Genomic DNA, 11867 nt, shown 5'->3' on the forward strand with positions numbered 1-11867 from the left:
GGCCCGCAGGGACCTGAGGGGTTCAAATGTTTTCGGCGTGGCCTGGAGCGACATTCTTACGCGAGATGTCACAATCGAAAGAACGATTTCAATACCAAATTATGAACGAATATGATCTGATTGAATGCCTCGAAGCTTACGCGTGGAAGATGAGTGAGGTCATACAAGCCCTCCCAAAGTGTCCACATAAAGCTAGCGGGCAATGCGCTGTTTGCATGGACATCCAGACCAGGCTGGGCCTGATTTCCATTCAGCTTGGAGCGGACCCAGACGCTGGATTAGGCGGCGACTTCCAGCAAAATGCGCTTCTTGTGGTAAGGATTCTCAGGGACATGTGCTCGGTAAGTTGTTGCTCCTCTTTCCACACAGCGACTTCGAGGCCAATCCAGCCCCGCGCGCGATAAATTTGTGGGTTCTTAACATTTGATGTTGAATCAGTGGCCACGAGTGTCGAATTGGGAACTGTCTCAGGGAAATTACCAATCGATATCTGATCTACGTGGCTTTGTCGATGATAGCAAGAATCTTGCAGCTTTAAGAAAAGGCATTGTGGCCTACTTGAGACAGCCATCGTTTGTTTTGCGGGGACTTAGTTCCAAGTGTGAGGAGCTTTTAGATCAGTTCCAAACTGATGACTCGGATGACCTCATCGAGAGCCCTGAACCGGAAGACCTGTCGACAGTTCACAGGAAGTCTCTACCTCTACTCCGTACCTATGCAGCTTGCGACTCGTGTCAATCCAGTCTCACCTCCCAAGAAGGGGCCTCATGGCACCCCTCTCGACTAGTTTTGACGGGGCCAAAAAGAAACGGCGATGACACAGTCCGATTTGACGTCATCACCTCATCCATCGTTGATTACTCCTGGCAGGATGTGTATATTGATATGCCAATGTGAGTTCGTTATTAGTTAGAAGTGTTCATAACTAACCTGTACCTCCAGACTCTCGGGCAACCCAATTGACTTATGTCAAGACAATACTGCTACTGATGGAAGATGCTGTGAACAGAAACTCCGTATGGACATGGAGCCTCTGACTACATTCTGCGACTTTTTTCAGCACGACGACGGTTGCCGCATTGCCTTAAAGCTTGAAGACGGTGTGTTGCTTCGCCTAGGCGCCGAGGCTTTGAAACACCGAACAACCCCCGGGAAGGGACTGGCTCTGGCGGACGTTCTGGACCAGTACGAACTGAGCATCAAGGAAAGACTTGCTCTCGCGCATGCTATATGTTTGGCCTTCTGGCAGTTTTACGACTCGGAGCTCATGCATCGGCCGTGGAATAGCCAAACAATTTGGTTTATGCCAGAGCCAGATCTGCGAGGAAATTCCGAAAAACTGCCACTGAAGGTCTATATCTCATTCCATCCCGAGGCGACTGAATGCGCCTTTGACTCCACGGAGTTTGCAACCACTAAAGCATTGATACACCGTTGCCCTCGCATCCAGGCCTTGGCCATCTTGCTCTTGTAAATAGGACTTGGAAAACCTTTGAGGTGCCCTCATTTTGATCGAGAGACACTGTCACTCAATTATCGATATTCTTTTGGCAACGCAGTACCTAGAGGACATCAAGTACGCGACATGGGATAACTTTGCACACAAGCATATTTACACGGATGCTGTCGAAGATTGCCTTAAATTTGATGGCTTGATGGGGAAAGAGAGAGATACTAGACCTCATGACCCTTCCAGTCGGAGACAGTTACTGCACGAGCGTGTACTGTCCCGAGTGGAATGGCTCAACAGGGCCTTCCGAGGAAGAGACGATAAGCTGGGTTATCTTTCAACAAAGCGAGCACTTGAACAACCTCAAACAAATGAGAAGGTCGCTCTGGTGACACTGGCGGAGAATCTGCCGTCACGGCCTCTATCGAAGGTAACTCATGAGACCAACATTGAGTGTCTAAACCGACCCAAAAGCCGACAAGACTTCAAGATAGCTGTCATCTGCGCACTTTCACATGAAGCAGACGCTATGGAGGCCCTTTTTGATGCACATTGGGACGACAACGGCCCACCTTACGACAAAGCACCACAAGACCCCAACGCATATTCCACCGGATCCATCGGTCGCCACAACGTGGTGCTTGCTCATATGCCGGGTATGGGAAAAGCCAACGCCACCCGCGTTGCCACCTTTTGTCGCATCAGTCTTCCCAACATCACTTTAGCTCTGATTGTGGGCATATGCGGTGCTGTGCCATTCACACCGGACAGCGGAGATGAAGTTGTGTTGGGAGACGTCATCATCAGTGATGGCATAGTCCAATATGACTTTGGGAAGCGTCTGCCCGATCGATTCATCCCCAAAGATACTCTACTCGACTCCTTGGGAAGGCCAAACACAGAGATCCGCTCACTACTTGCAAAACTGAAAAGCATATACAGTAAAGAGGCACTGAGGAAGAAAACAATAGCCTACGTCAACGAACTAAGGAAAACGCCAGAGCTGAAAGCCGACTATCCAGGTGTCGACAATGACTTTCTATTCCAGCCAACATTCCATCACCTGGGGGGCGGAAAGACGTGTGAAGAGTCTGGTTGCAAAGGTGAGCTGATCAGACGCCTTCGCCTTGATACGGCTTCGTCAGAGCTAAATGTTCATTTCGGCTTGATTGCATCCGGTGACACCGTGATGAAGGCCGGCGACCAGCGGGACGAAATAGCTCAACAGCAAGGCGTAATTGGATTCGAGATGGAGGGCGCTGGGGTATGGGACAGCTTCCCATCGTGTTTGGTTATCAAGGGAGTTTGCGACTATGCTGATAGCCATAAGACGAAGCTTTGGCAGAGCTACGCGGCAGTGACAGCCGCAGCATGCACAAAAGCTTTCTTGAGTTACTGGGTGCCACACCAAGAACAACCCCACCAAGGAAAACCGTACGAGGAACAACCGTACGCCGACGAAGTGCAACCCTACCAATCCAACGCGAGACGCCGCCGCAGATGGTGATGTTCAGTTGGCCAAACTTTGTGCACATGAAGGGAAACAAATCTCGCATGATGCAGAAGGATTAGCTCTCACAACTCCTTCATCATTTCGACCTGCAGGTAGTATTCCTCTCTTCCTTTGGGCAACTCGCCTCTTTCGGGAAGACAGCCGTCAATGCTGACCTCCGAGTCTTGCCAGATCTCACCTATATCCGATGCAACTCTTACCTCACTCCAACAACTTCCACGTAAGAAGTCAGATAAGCCCCGAGAGCGGTATTATGAAATGCCGTGGGATTTATGAGGTGGCAACAAGACCTGCAAGCCTGTGGCGTAGCATCTGACAAACCCCCAGCTAGCCAAGGAAATTTTCTTTCGCACGCAGAGTCAGCACGACCAGTCGTCAGCTAACGAAAGAATAGTCAAATTCAATGCAACGTGTGGATTTAGGGTATACAGCATGGTATATTGGTACGGTATGTAGGTAGAGAAGAGTTGGCTTGAAAAGGGCCGCACCCAGTAGCCGCCGCAACGACCTCGAGCGCTTACACTCTTCAGCCATGCAAAAGTAGACAGCACGTCTCCAGAATCTCAGTGTCCTTGTGACATTAAAGGGATATCCGACAGCAATAAGAAACCATCAACACAACTCGCTCGCTCGCTCGCTCGCTTAGACATTTTGACCACCGTGGTACGAGACGTCTCAGATTTAGACGTTCTGGACGTTGACGACGTCGCCGTAGCGGTCGACGGCAACCTCCTTCTTCTGGGTGGACTCCTTGACGGGGTTCTTGGCGGCGAAGATGTGGTCGAGTTCCTCAAGCTGTCGGCGCCATTAGTATCTTTGATATGAGAATAAGATATTTGTTTTGGGAAGCTTACAGTGCGGCCCTTGGTCTCGGGAATATAATAGAAAATCACGGCCGTCTGGACAAAATCCCAAACTGTGAAGATAATGTAGGTCTTCCAGGCGATCTTCTGCATGGAAACGGGCCAGGCGAACTGGTTGAGGAGACCGGCGGCGTTGACAGCCAGGTTGGAGAAGGCCATACCCTTGGCACGCATCTCGAAGGAAAGAACCTCGACGGGGTAAAGAGCCTGAAGGGGCGTAATACCGACGGAGTAGACGGAACCGAAGAGGAAGATCATGGCCAAGCAGGCTTGCGATGCGGCCGCGTTGTGGAACTCGGAGTCGCCATCAGCGTTGATAGTCTCGGACTGGTGGAGAATGCCGGAGGCAATGGTCATGCCGAGCCAGACGACAGTGCAGGCGGAGAAAGAGAAGAGAAGGAGCGGGCGACGTCCGACCTTGTCGACAAACAGGGCACCGAAGATGGCACAGGCAAATTGTTGGCATGAGTTGATGAGGGTGATGTTAGCCTGCTGGATGGGGTGCGTGTAGCCGGCGGTGTCGAGGACGGAGCCGAGGAAGTAGGACAGCACGGCGTTTCCTGTGGGACAAATCAGCCATGTTACTCATTCACAGGTGTTGGGATAACTTACCAGCCCATTGACCAAAGATGGAAACGCACATGTTGCAGCAGAGGCGGTAGACGGAGGCGCGGTTGCGGAAGAGCGCACGGTAATCCCACCAGCGCTTGTCGGCACCATCCATGTCGAGGAGCTCCTCATACTCGTGGAGTTGCAGCTTAACCCAGGGAGAGTCAGGGTTGCCGTTGCCGTGGTACTTGGTGAGCACCGCAAGAGCCTTATCCTTCTTGTTGTTGACGAACAGCCATCGAGGAGACTCGGGGAGCCACATGCAGAAGAGAACGATCAAACCAGAGAACAAGCACTGAAGCCAGGTTATCAATCGCCAACTTGAATCTTCAATTTTTCGTTAGCTGAGTGTACAGAGCGATGAAGATGGCGTTGTGAAGTTGATTATGAATCTGGGGCTGGGTTGCTGTTGTGATGGCTTCACTTTCCTCGGCCCCACAACGCATGGCCCCACTCCGCAGCCAGATACAGAAGGTAGACAACGGCAAGGAAGAAATGAACAAAAGAAGGATTGGCAAACATATTGATACTTACCACCATGGATTTCCAGGGCACCTCGTGCAGTGCCGGAAGCAACAATCGCACCAGAGAACCAAAGGGTGTTGTACATGGCACCGACGACACCGCGGTAAGCGGGGTGGTTGATTTCGACGACGTACATGGGACCGGCAGAAGCTGCAATGGAGACACCGAAACCAAGGAGGAAACGGCCGCCCATGAATTGACCGGTGCCGTTGGCGGTGGCCTGGATAACTGTTCCGATGATGATGATGCTGGCTCCGATGAGCATACCGATGCGGCGACCCCAGGTGTCAAGGGCCGGACCAACGAAGGGAAGAGCGACGACACCACCGATCTGATAGATGGAAGAGATGATACCGGCCCAGATACCGTCGTTCTCGGCTCCGTAGCGCTCCTTGAAAGAGGGGTTTTGCAGCAAGTTGTTGATGAGGGAACCATCGTATCCGTTCATGGTGGAACAGAAGAAACCGACGAGAGAGAAGGCATAGATCAAGATTTGAGCCTTCGTCCAGGCGCTAGGTGGCTCCTTGATCATGGCCTCGTTGAAAGCCTCGGAGCCGGTGACCACCCTGGTCTCGACTTCCTTCTGTAGAGTCAAGCACGTTAGCAGACGTTAATGTTTCCGCGGCAGCAGTAGAGGTGTGGCTTGCCTTGTCAGAGTCATGGTCGACATGGTGAGGTGAGATGTTGACGGAGTCAACCTTTTCGGCCATCTTGGCTGTTGGTGGCAAGCCGCCGAGAACGTCCTCGTTGAAGTATTGGCACTCTGAGGAGAGCTGCAGTTGCCGACTACCACAGTCTGGACTGTGGATTTGGATGTTGAGGTGGAGAGGGGATGAGGGTGAGGATGGGAAACTCAAGACGAACCAGCCAGGGATCGCGGGACAGGCTGAGGTTTTATGATTTTTGGCGTCTTGGTCCCTGGGAGACGGGATGAGGAATAGGATTCCGATGGAGAGACGCGGTAGCTCGCAAGAACGAACCCCAACTTCCAAATGCCCATCCTTAGCTCGGCCGTTTCGAGCCTACCCTCCCATGCATGGGAGGGGGTGGGCAGGTGGAAGGACGGGCCACTCCCACATGAGACCGAAAGGGCGGCAGGCCTGCAATCCTTGGACTTTGCTTGTACTGGCTGGGCAGCAGATCGTTGGTTGCACCACCCTCGAACTGCTCACACCCCATGTTGGTACGGACCCCCTGCTCTCTGCAGTGTGCGGTGCTGATTGCCACTGGGCCCAGTCCATCAGCATCCGACAGATGGGCATAGTAGACAGCCGGTTATGTGTACGGTGTTGCCGGTTCTCGCCTACGACTAGAATCACAGACTTTCTTGAAGAATTTAGGTGTGGCTGTCTTGGAGCGTGACACTGCTTGGCAGGTACCAAGAGTCCCTCGTTGATGGCTTTGATGGCTGCGTCGCAATCAATGTGAATTAGATTGAGTGGGCATCGAGGCAGCTCATCTAGAAACCATGAGGGACACCTGGGGAACCAGGTTGTGTGTGCTGCGCGCTTGAATTAGCGTGGACGCAACCCCGAATCCCCAACTCCTCGACGGCTTGCTGGCTGGCTCATCCACTGCTGTGCCGTTGTGCCAGGGGCGTTAATGGGTCACCGTCCAGCTAACCTGTCAACGCGAGACGAAGAGACGACGCGGGCCGGCAAGCCAAGTCCACATGGTGCACCCGTGTTCGGCGAAGAAAGCCAGCGTCGTTGACTGAACTGTCAATGGTGTTGGGCAGATTGACAGAGAAACATGGTTGCGGCCTTTGAGTCCTCCCCGGATCAGCGGGTCGAAGTGCTCCGCAAAGACTGGGGTGTTTACAGATGCTGTGCTGCTCTCCGTTTCTCGCACCAGCCTGATGGAGACGCGCTGGAGAAGCGCCCAAAAGAAGGTTTTGCTGAATCTGGGGGAGTGTGTGGGCGTGTGGAGATGCTGCCCGTCTTGCCTCGAGTCGGCTGGGTTGCGTGGTCAATGGCAATAGCTTATGTCCGGGGGTATTGCGATTCGATGCGTGACTGTGATGCGCCGCGACTCAGCTTTTCGGGGATATTTTGTGTTGTTGGCAATAGCTTCCTTCAGCACATCAGGAACGTTTGTGGGAATCGAATCATCATCTGGCTCCGTGAAAGCGCTTGCCCGGGATCTCGAAGTCCAGAGCCGAAAACACGAGCCAGTCGCATCAAGGCACACGGCGGGCGTAGCGGCGTTTGGGTTGGTTGGGGAGAGGTGAGATGGGGGAGCGAAAAGCTGGAGGAGATCTGGAGAAAGAGGCCAATAAACCCAAAAGAGATGGCAGGGAATCCAAATGAGAGGAGCAAACGTCTTCTCCAACCGGGCCGTCTTTCCATGTGGCCTCAGAGCCAACGACGGCTGGCTGTCACTCTGGCGGCGGTCTCTTTCTTAGGCGGCTTTGCTGCTAATGTTTCTCTGAGAAGACGCTAGGAAATGTACCTGTCTTGTCGTCTCATCTCGCTTCCGAGATGTTTGTTACTAACAACAGTACTTACATTGGCGGGACTGTCAGGCTGGCAACATGTGCCTTAGATAGTATATCCCTGTCATAAGACTGAAGAAGTCCAAAAAACAGCACGAGAAGCTGACGGCCATTCGCTCTATGTTACCAGTTGATAACATGAAAGTAGAAGTTTTATCTCTCTTCTTCCCTCTCATTTCGTCCCAGCCATGTCGAAAGCAAACCATCAAACTTCTCGATCGACTCTCCAACTCCCCTCTCAAAGTCCCTCTCTTCCTTGAGTCCGCCACGCTATGCCTATCTGGTTGACGGGCCGCCTTCCTCCGCCCTAAATTTCTCCTCAAAGCGGCAGCCCAGCCCGGTCAGCGCCTCCAGACCCTGTCGGCGTGAGCTAAGGCAGCCAGTCTCCACGATCCCTTGCCCACCCACACGCCCTCGACCTCCATCGTCTGCTTCGACATGGTCGCCAAGTGCTCACCTCCCGCTCCATCGACTCGGGCTCGAAGAATCGATGTATCACGCCCCCAAATCCAACGGGCGTGTACAAGCCGTGTTCGCCGTCTGATAGGGCGTGCGCTTCTGTCGGTTCCTTCAATGGTTTCCTGCCGCTGCAAGCCACCGGCAAAGGCATCCTGTTCCTTATTTTTGATACCCTTCCCCAAGCGGCCTCGACGGCGTGTGAATGGTCCACATTGAGTGGTGGAATCCCGCCCTGCGAAAAGGCCCGACAACACACGAGGCACCAGGACTCACACGCGACCCGTCAAGACGGATCTTGCTGCCAGACATCCATGTCTGTTAGTCAGACCATGGTCCTGCCACTCCCCACACATGCTGCTTCAGTCGTCTCGTTAGCTCGCTGCTCACCTGAGACCTGGGAGGAGGCCTACGTTGGAACATTCTCCTCTTGCACCTGTTCCCGCTGTTTAGGTCCAGCCGCACGTCGTTTTCGCTCTCCTGGCTTCGTCCTACCTGCTTGTCCGGGCCGTGATCCAACGCCACGCTGCCGCTTGCTGTGACGGAGGAAAGCGCCCTACCGGCCGCCTTCGTCTCAGAACTACGGACCCGAAAGCTGCGCTGCTGTGCCGCTGGTGAGCGTGCGGGACGGATCCTTCGACCGAAAGCTGCCAGCAATGAATGAAACACACTGGCGGCGACGTCGGACGCTTCCATGCCTTATGACTGACGATCGGGTATCGCTTCTCGCGATGAGAAGCTTCTAAGTGGCTGTTTCACGGTGTATCACAAGCGACAGGGCCTCAGCTGAATAGTATTCATCAAGACTTTGAAGATAGTTTTCTAGTGAAGGCGGAAAAAGATCGTATTTCATGTAGGCCCTTGCCCATCTGAGGGCTTCGCCGCAAGGAAGTGAGCTTGGCAGGCCGTCGAGTCTGTGGTTGACAACCAAGATCGACAGCGATTGCTCGGAAGATCGTGAAGCCAACATCTCTACTCGGCCCTGAAATCAAGCTTGATAACAGCTTGATGGTCTTTGAGGACGAAAGCCAAGTATACGTAGATCATTGTAACATCTGGTATGCGTCCATCAGCAGGATCGGCCTCGGCAATCCCCGTGGCAAGCTTCGGCCGCGTTCCGACTTGGAAGAAAGTCGGGTGTGCGTGGCGCTGTGGCCGTACCGAGAATTGTCTCTCTGCAGCCTCGACGCATCACTCACAAACGGCGTCTTACTACCAGTTCTCCCGGCCGGCATAGACCCATGGCAGTATACAGGCCAAGACATGTGACTTGCGGCTTAGATTTTGCTATTGCAGGGTTCGCTCCGAAAAGCCGTCTTGTCTCGGCGCCTTTGCATATGTTCCAGCGGCACAGCACACTCTGGTGTCGAAAATTGGACCTGAGGAGGCACCCACGGAGCTGGAGAGCCAAGCGGGCCTTACTGGATCTTTGCAAGCCCATCCGCTAGCCACCCAGATTTCGAAAGTCAGTTGGATGCGAGACCGTCAACCCCATATTCACAGATCGGAATTCGGCTGCAGCGATGTGCACCTCGACGACGGCGCAGTTTGGGGATCCAAAAGACCAATGCAGACTGCTTTACGGCAACGTCTTCCGCCAACTACTCCCATTCCAGCCTTCAGCATCTCTGCCTACCCCAAGGGAAGTGATGCCAAATTTCCTGATGTGGCCTTAGTGACATGGCGCTAACGGATCGCCTTTCCTGAAAGAAGACCGGGGTCCTACCCTCCATGCCCCCCGAAGTGTGGACGGATCCGCGGTGCTGGAAACAGTCCCCCCAGGCACTAACCGTTTAATAGACATCTTGGTTCTCAGCCTTTCAAAAGCTTCGGATCAACACATGCAGGCGCCTCTGGTACGCTTCGGGGCCTTACCCCTGACAACCCTTTGAAGGCCACGTTCAAGCCAAGATCGTGTATGAAGAAGGCTGGAGCATACTCATCGACCGGAACGAGCCTCCTTTGCAGCAACCCACCCTCTCTCCGGACTTGCTAATTCCACATTCCCTCCAGTTTATGCGGTTTGCATATGCCTTTTATTGGGCCAGCCACCTCATGTAGTCACCCACCTTTCAGCCCGGCTACCTCGCCTTGCAGGAGAGATGGGAAAGGGGCCCGATGCCAGCTACGCGATGAGTATTCAAGTGTGATGCTGGTTGCAATAGCGATATCACGTCCCATAGGCGGGTTTAAGCAGGGGTAAGGACATTGTTGCATGGTCGCCGAGGCCTGCAGCTCGGGGTCCGCGTTTCTTAGCTACTTGGGATGGCGTCGCGTTTTCCCGCCAGGCATCGCGTCTTCGAGTTTCTGGTCTTTTCGTTTATTCTCCCTTAACTTCAAGTCTGTTTCATCTTCCAGTCCAGAACTGATCGATGCTTCTGACTACATGATCTGACTGCGACTTTCGTCATGAGCTTTTCTATCAATGGCTCTTGACTCTGTCGATACTTAGTAGTTCGACATTCGACAATCTTGAGCTATTGCCAAATGCAAACTACCACTCGAAGATTCACCAAGCTTCTAACTTCGATGGCGTTCTTGCCCGCTCACATCCGCCCGGCGAGACCTTACTGTTACCATCGTTCAGGCTCTGGTTTGAATCAGCGAACTCAATGGGAGCGTTTCCGGAAGATGCTAGGGCCCTCTATCTCTCCTCATTTCTTTGTTCGAGCACCCTTTGGACTGAGTTATCAGAGCTAACATGTACGGAGCTAAGCAAATCTACGTCAAATTATCCCAACGGCCTTCATTTTATACCCCGTTTCGAAGAACATCACCTGACAGGCCAGAGAATATACCTATCAACCCGACTGTATGAATTTGCTTCACAGTCTCATCCTTGTTGACCAAAGCTGGCATCCACGGATACGAATGAGCTCTCGTTTCCCACTGTTTCATCTCAAATCCCGTACGAAAGCCATAGAGTCAGACCGGTACAAGCTGCTGAAGTGGTCCAGTTATGACGAGCTCCTGTCTCGTCAGCTGGAGATATAGAACAAGTTCATACCTTGAACAATGTCCCAGCCTTGCGTACTGAGATTGTTGTGGTCACCAGTGGCGAGACGTTCCTCCAAATGAACATGGTTATCGTTGCGTCCAGCCTTACACCTTCATATCACGTACTTTAACCTTTGGTCTTTTCATTGAAGATGGCATTCGATGTATAGGGGTTTAAGATCATATCCCCTGAGCCACCAAACATCACAAAGTTCACCACACTTCTCCATTCATTTTAGTTGGATAACTTGTTTGACAAAAGCCAGAACAGCGTTTTGGCGAAGTTCAGGCACCAAGAACGTTGCGTGAGAGTCATGTCAGGGCTAGCATGTGACAGCCAACATGTTGCCGCAGGCCAGAAGAAAGGGGCAAATCACCTCTCAGGATTTGTGATGGCTTCTAAACCAATGGCCAGAGACCGCCCATACCTCCGAGTCGGACTTTACTGAAGTCCGGGGCGGCTGAAATGTCTGCGCCGATATCTTGGAATGCGTCACGACATAGGTCGGCCCAGGAAGTATTGTATGTAAATACGGATCATGCATATGCCGTAATCACGGCATACCTGGAGGGAAACTCGCTCTTTGATCCAATCAAAATCACGCGTGATACAGGGGAAGAATCCCAGAGCCTCGTTGGGGCACACCTACCTCCAGCCCCGAACTCAATCTCACAGCCGTCTGCTTGAGATCATGACATACAATAACCGAATGAGGTTCAATCCCATGCGTAGGTGGCTTCTAAGGAGCATTATCTCCAGGCATGTGTTTTGTCAGCATATAAGCCGCTTAAATGATTGGCGTGGAGTGAGGAGCTATTCAGCCACCCAGCGACTTAAGAGAATCGCCACCTTTTGTAGATGGTTCAGCTGATGGGAAATAATACGCCGGTGATTGGCTTGCTCGGAGTGAGTGCTGCGTGCTAAGACAGTCTTATTGCAGTCTGCCTTCAGTATCGTCA

The 11867-nt window shown here is 52.7% G+C and overlaps 3 protein-coding genes across 3 annotated transcripts; 2 read left to right on the top strand and 1 right to left on the bottom strand.

Moving 5' to 3' along the window:
* Positions 1 to 215: 215 nt before the first annotated feature.
* CGGC5_v012772 (uncharacterized protein) lies at positions 216 to 1474 on the top strand (the record flags this gene model as incomplete). Its single annotated transcript, XM_032036690.1, has 3 exons — positions 216 to 341; positions 439 to 893; positions 943 to 1474. The coding sequence occupies 3 exons, from the start codon at positions 216 to 218 to the stop codon at positions 1472 to 1474; spliced, it is 1113 nt and encodes a 370-aa protein (XP_031884556.1).
* Positions 1475 to 1979: 505 nt separating this feature from the next.
* Positions 1980 to 3541, top strand: CGGC5_v012773 (uncharacterized protein; the record flags this gene model as incomplete). Its single annotated transcript, XM_032036689.2, has 5 exons — positions 1980 to 2899; positions 3014 to 3055; positions 3135 to 3190; positions 3358 to 3411; positions 3494 to 3507. 5 exons carry the CDS (start codon positions 1980 to 1982, stop codon positions 3505 to 3507), a joined length of 1086 nt encoding a protein of 361 aa, XP_031884557.2.
* Positions 3542 to 3644: 103 nt separating this feature from the next.
* Positions 3645 to 5670, bottom strand: CGGC5_v012774 (Lactose permease; the record flags this gene model as incomplete). Its single annotated transcript, XM_066152751.1, has 5 exons — positions 3645 to 3758; positions 3818 to 4386; positions 4439 to 4762; positions 4970 to 5543; positions 5659 to 5670. 5 exons carry the CDS (start codon positions 5668 to 5670, stop codon positions 3645 to 3647), a joined length of 1593 nt encoding a protein of 530 aa, XP_066007903.1.
* Between the last annotated feature and the right edge of the window lie 6197 nt (positions 5671 to 11867).

The sequence above is a fragment of the Colletotrichum fructicola genome (genome assembly GCF_000319635.2).
Source record: "Colletotrichum fructicola Nara gc5 chromosome Unknown KSG_Nara_v1_contig07, whole genome shotgun sequence".
NCBI classification, from domain to species: Eukaryota; Fungi; Ascomycota; class Sordariomycetes; order Glomerellales; family Glomerellaceae; genus Colletotrichum; species Colletotrichum fructicola.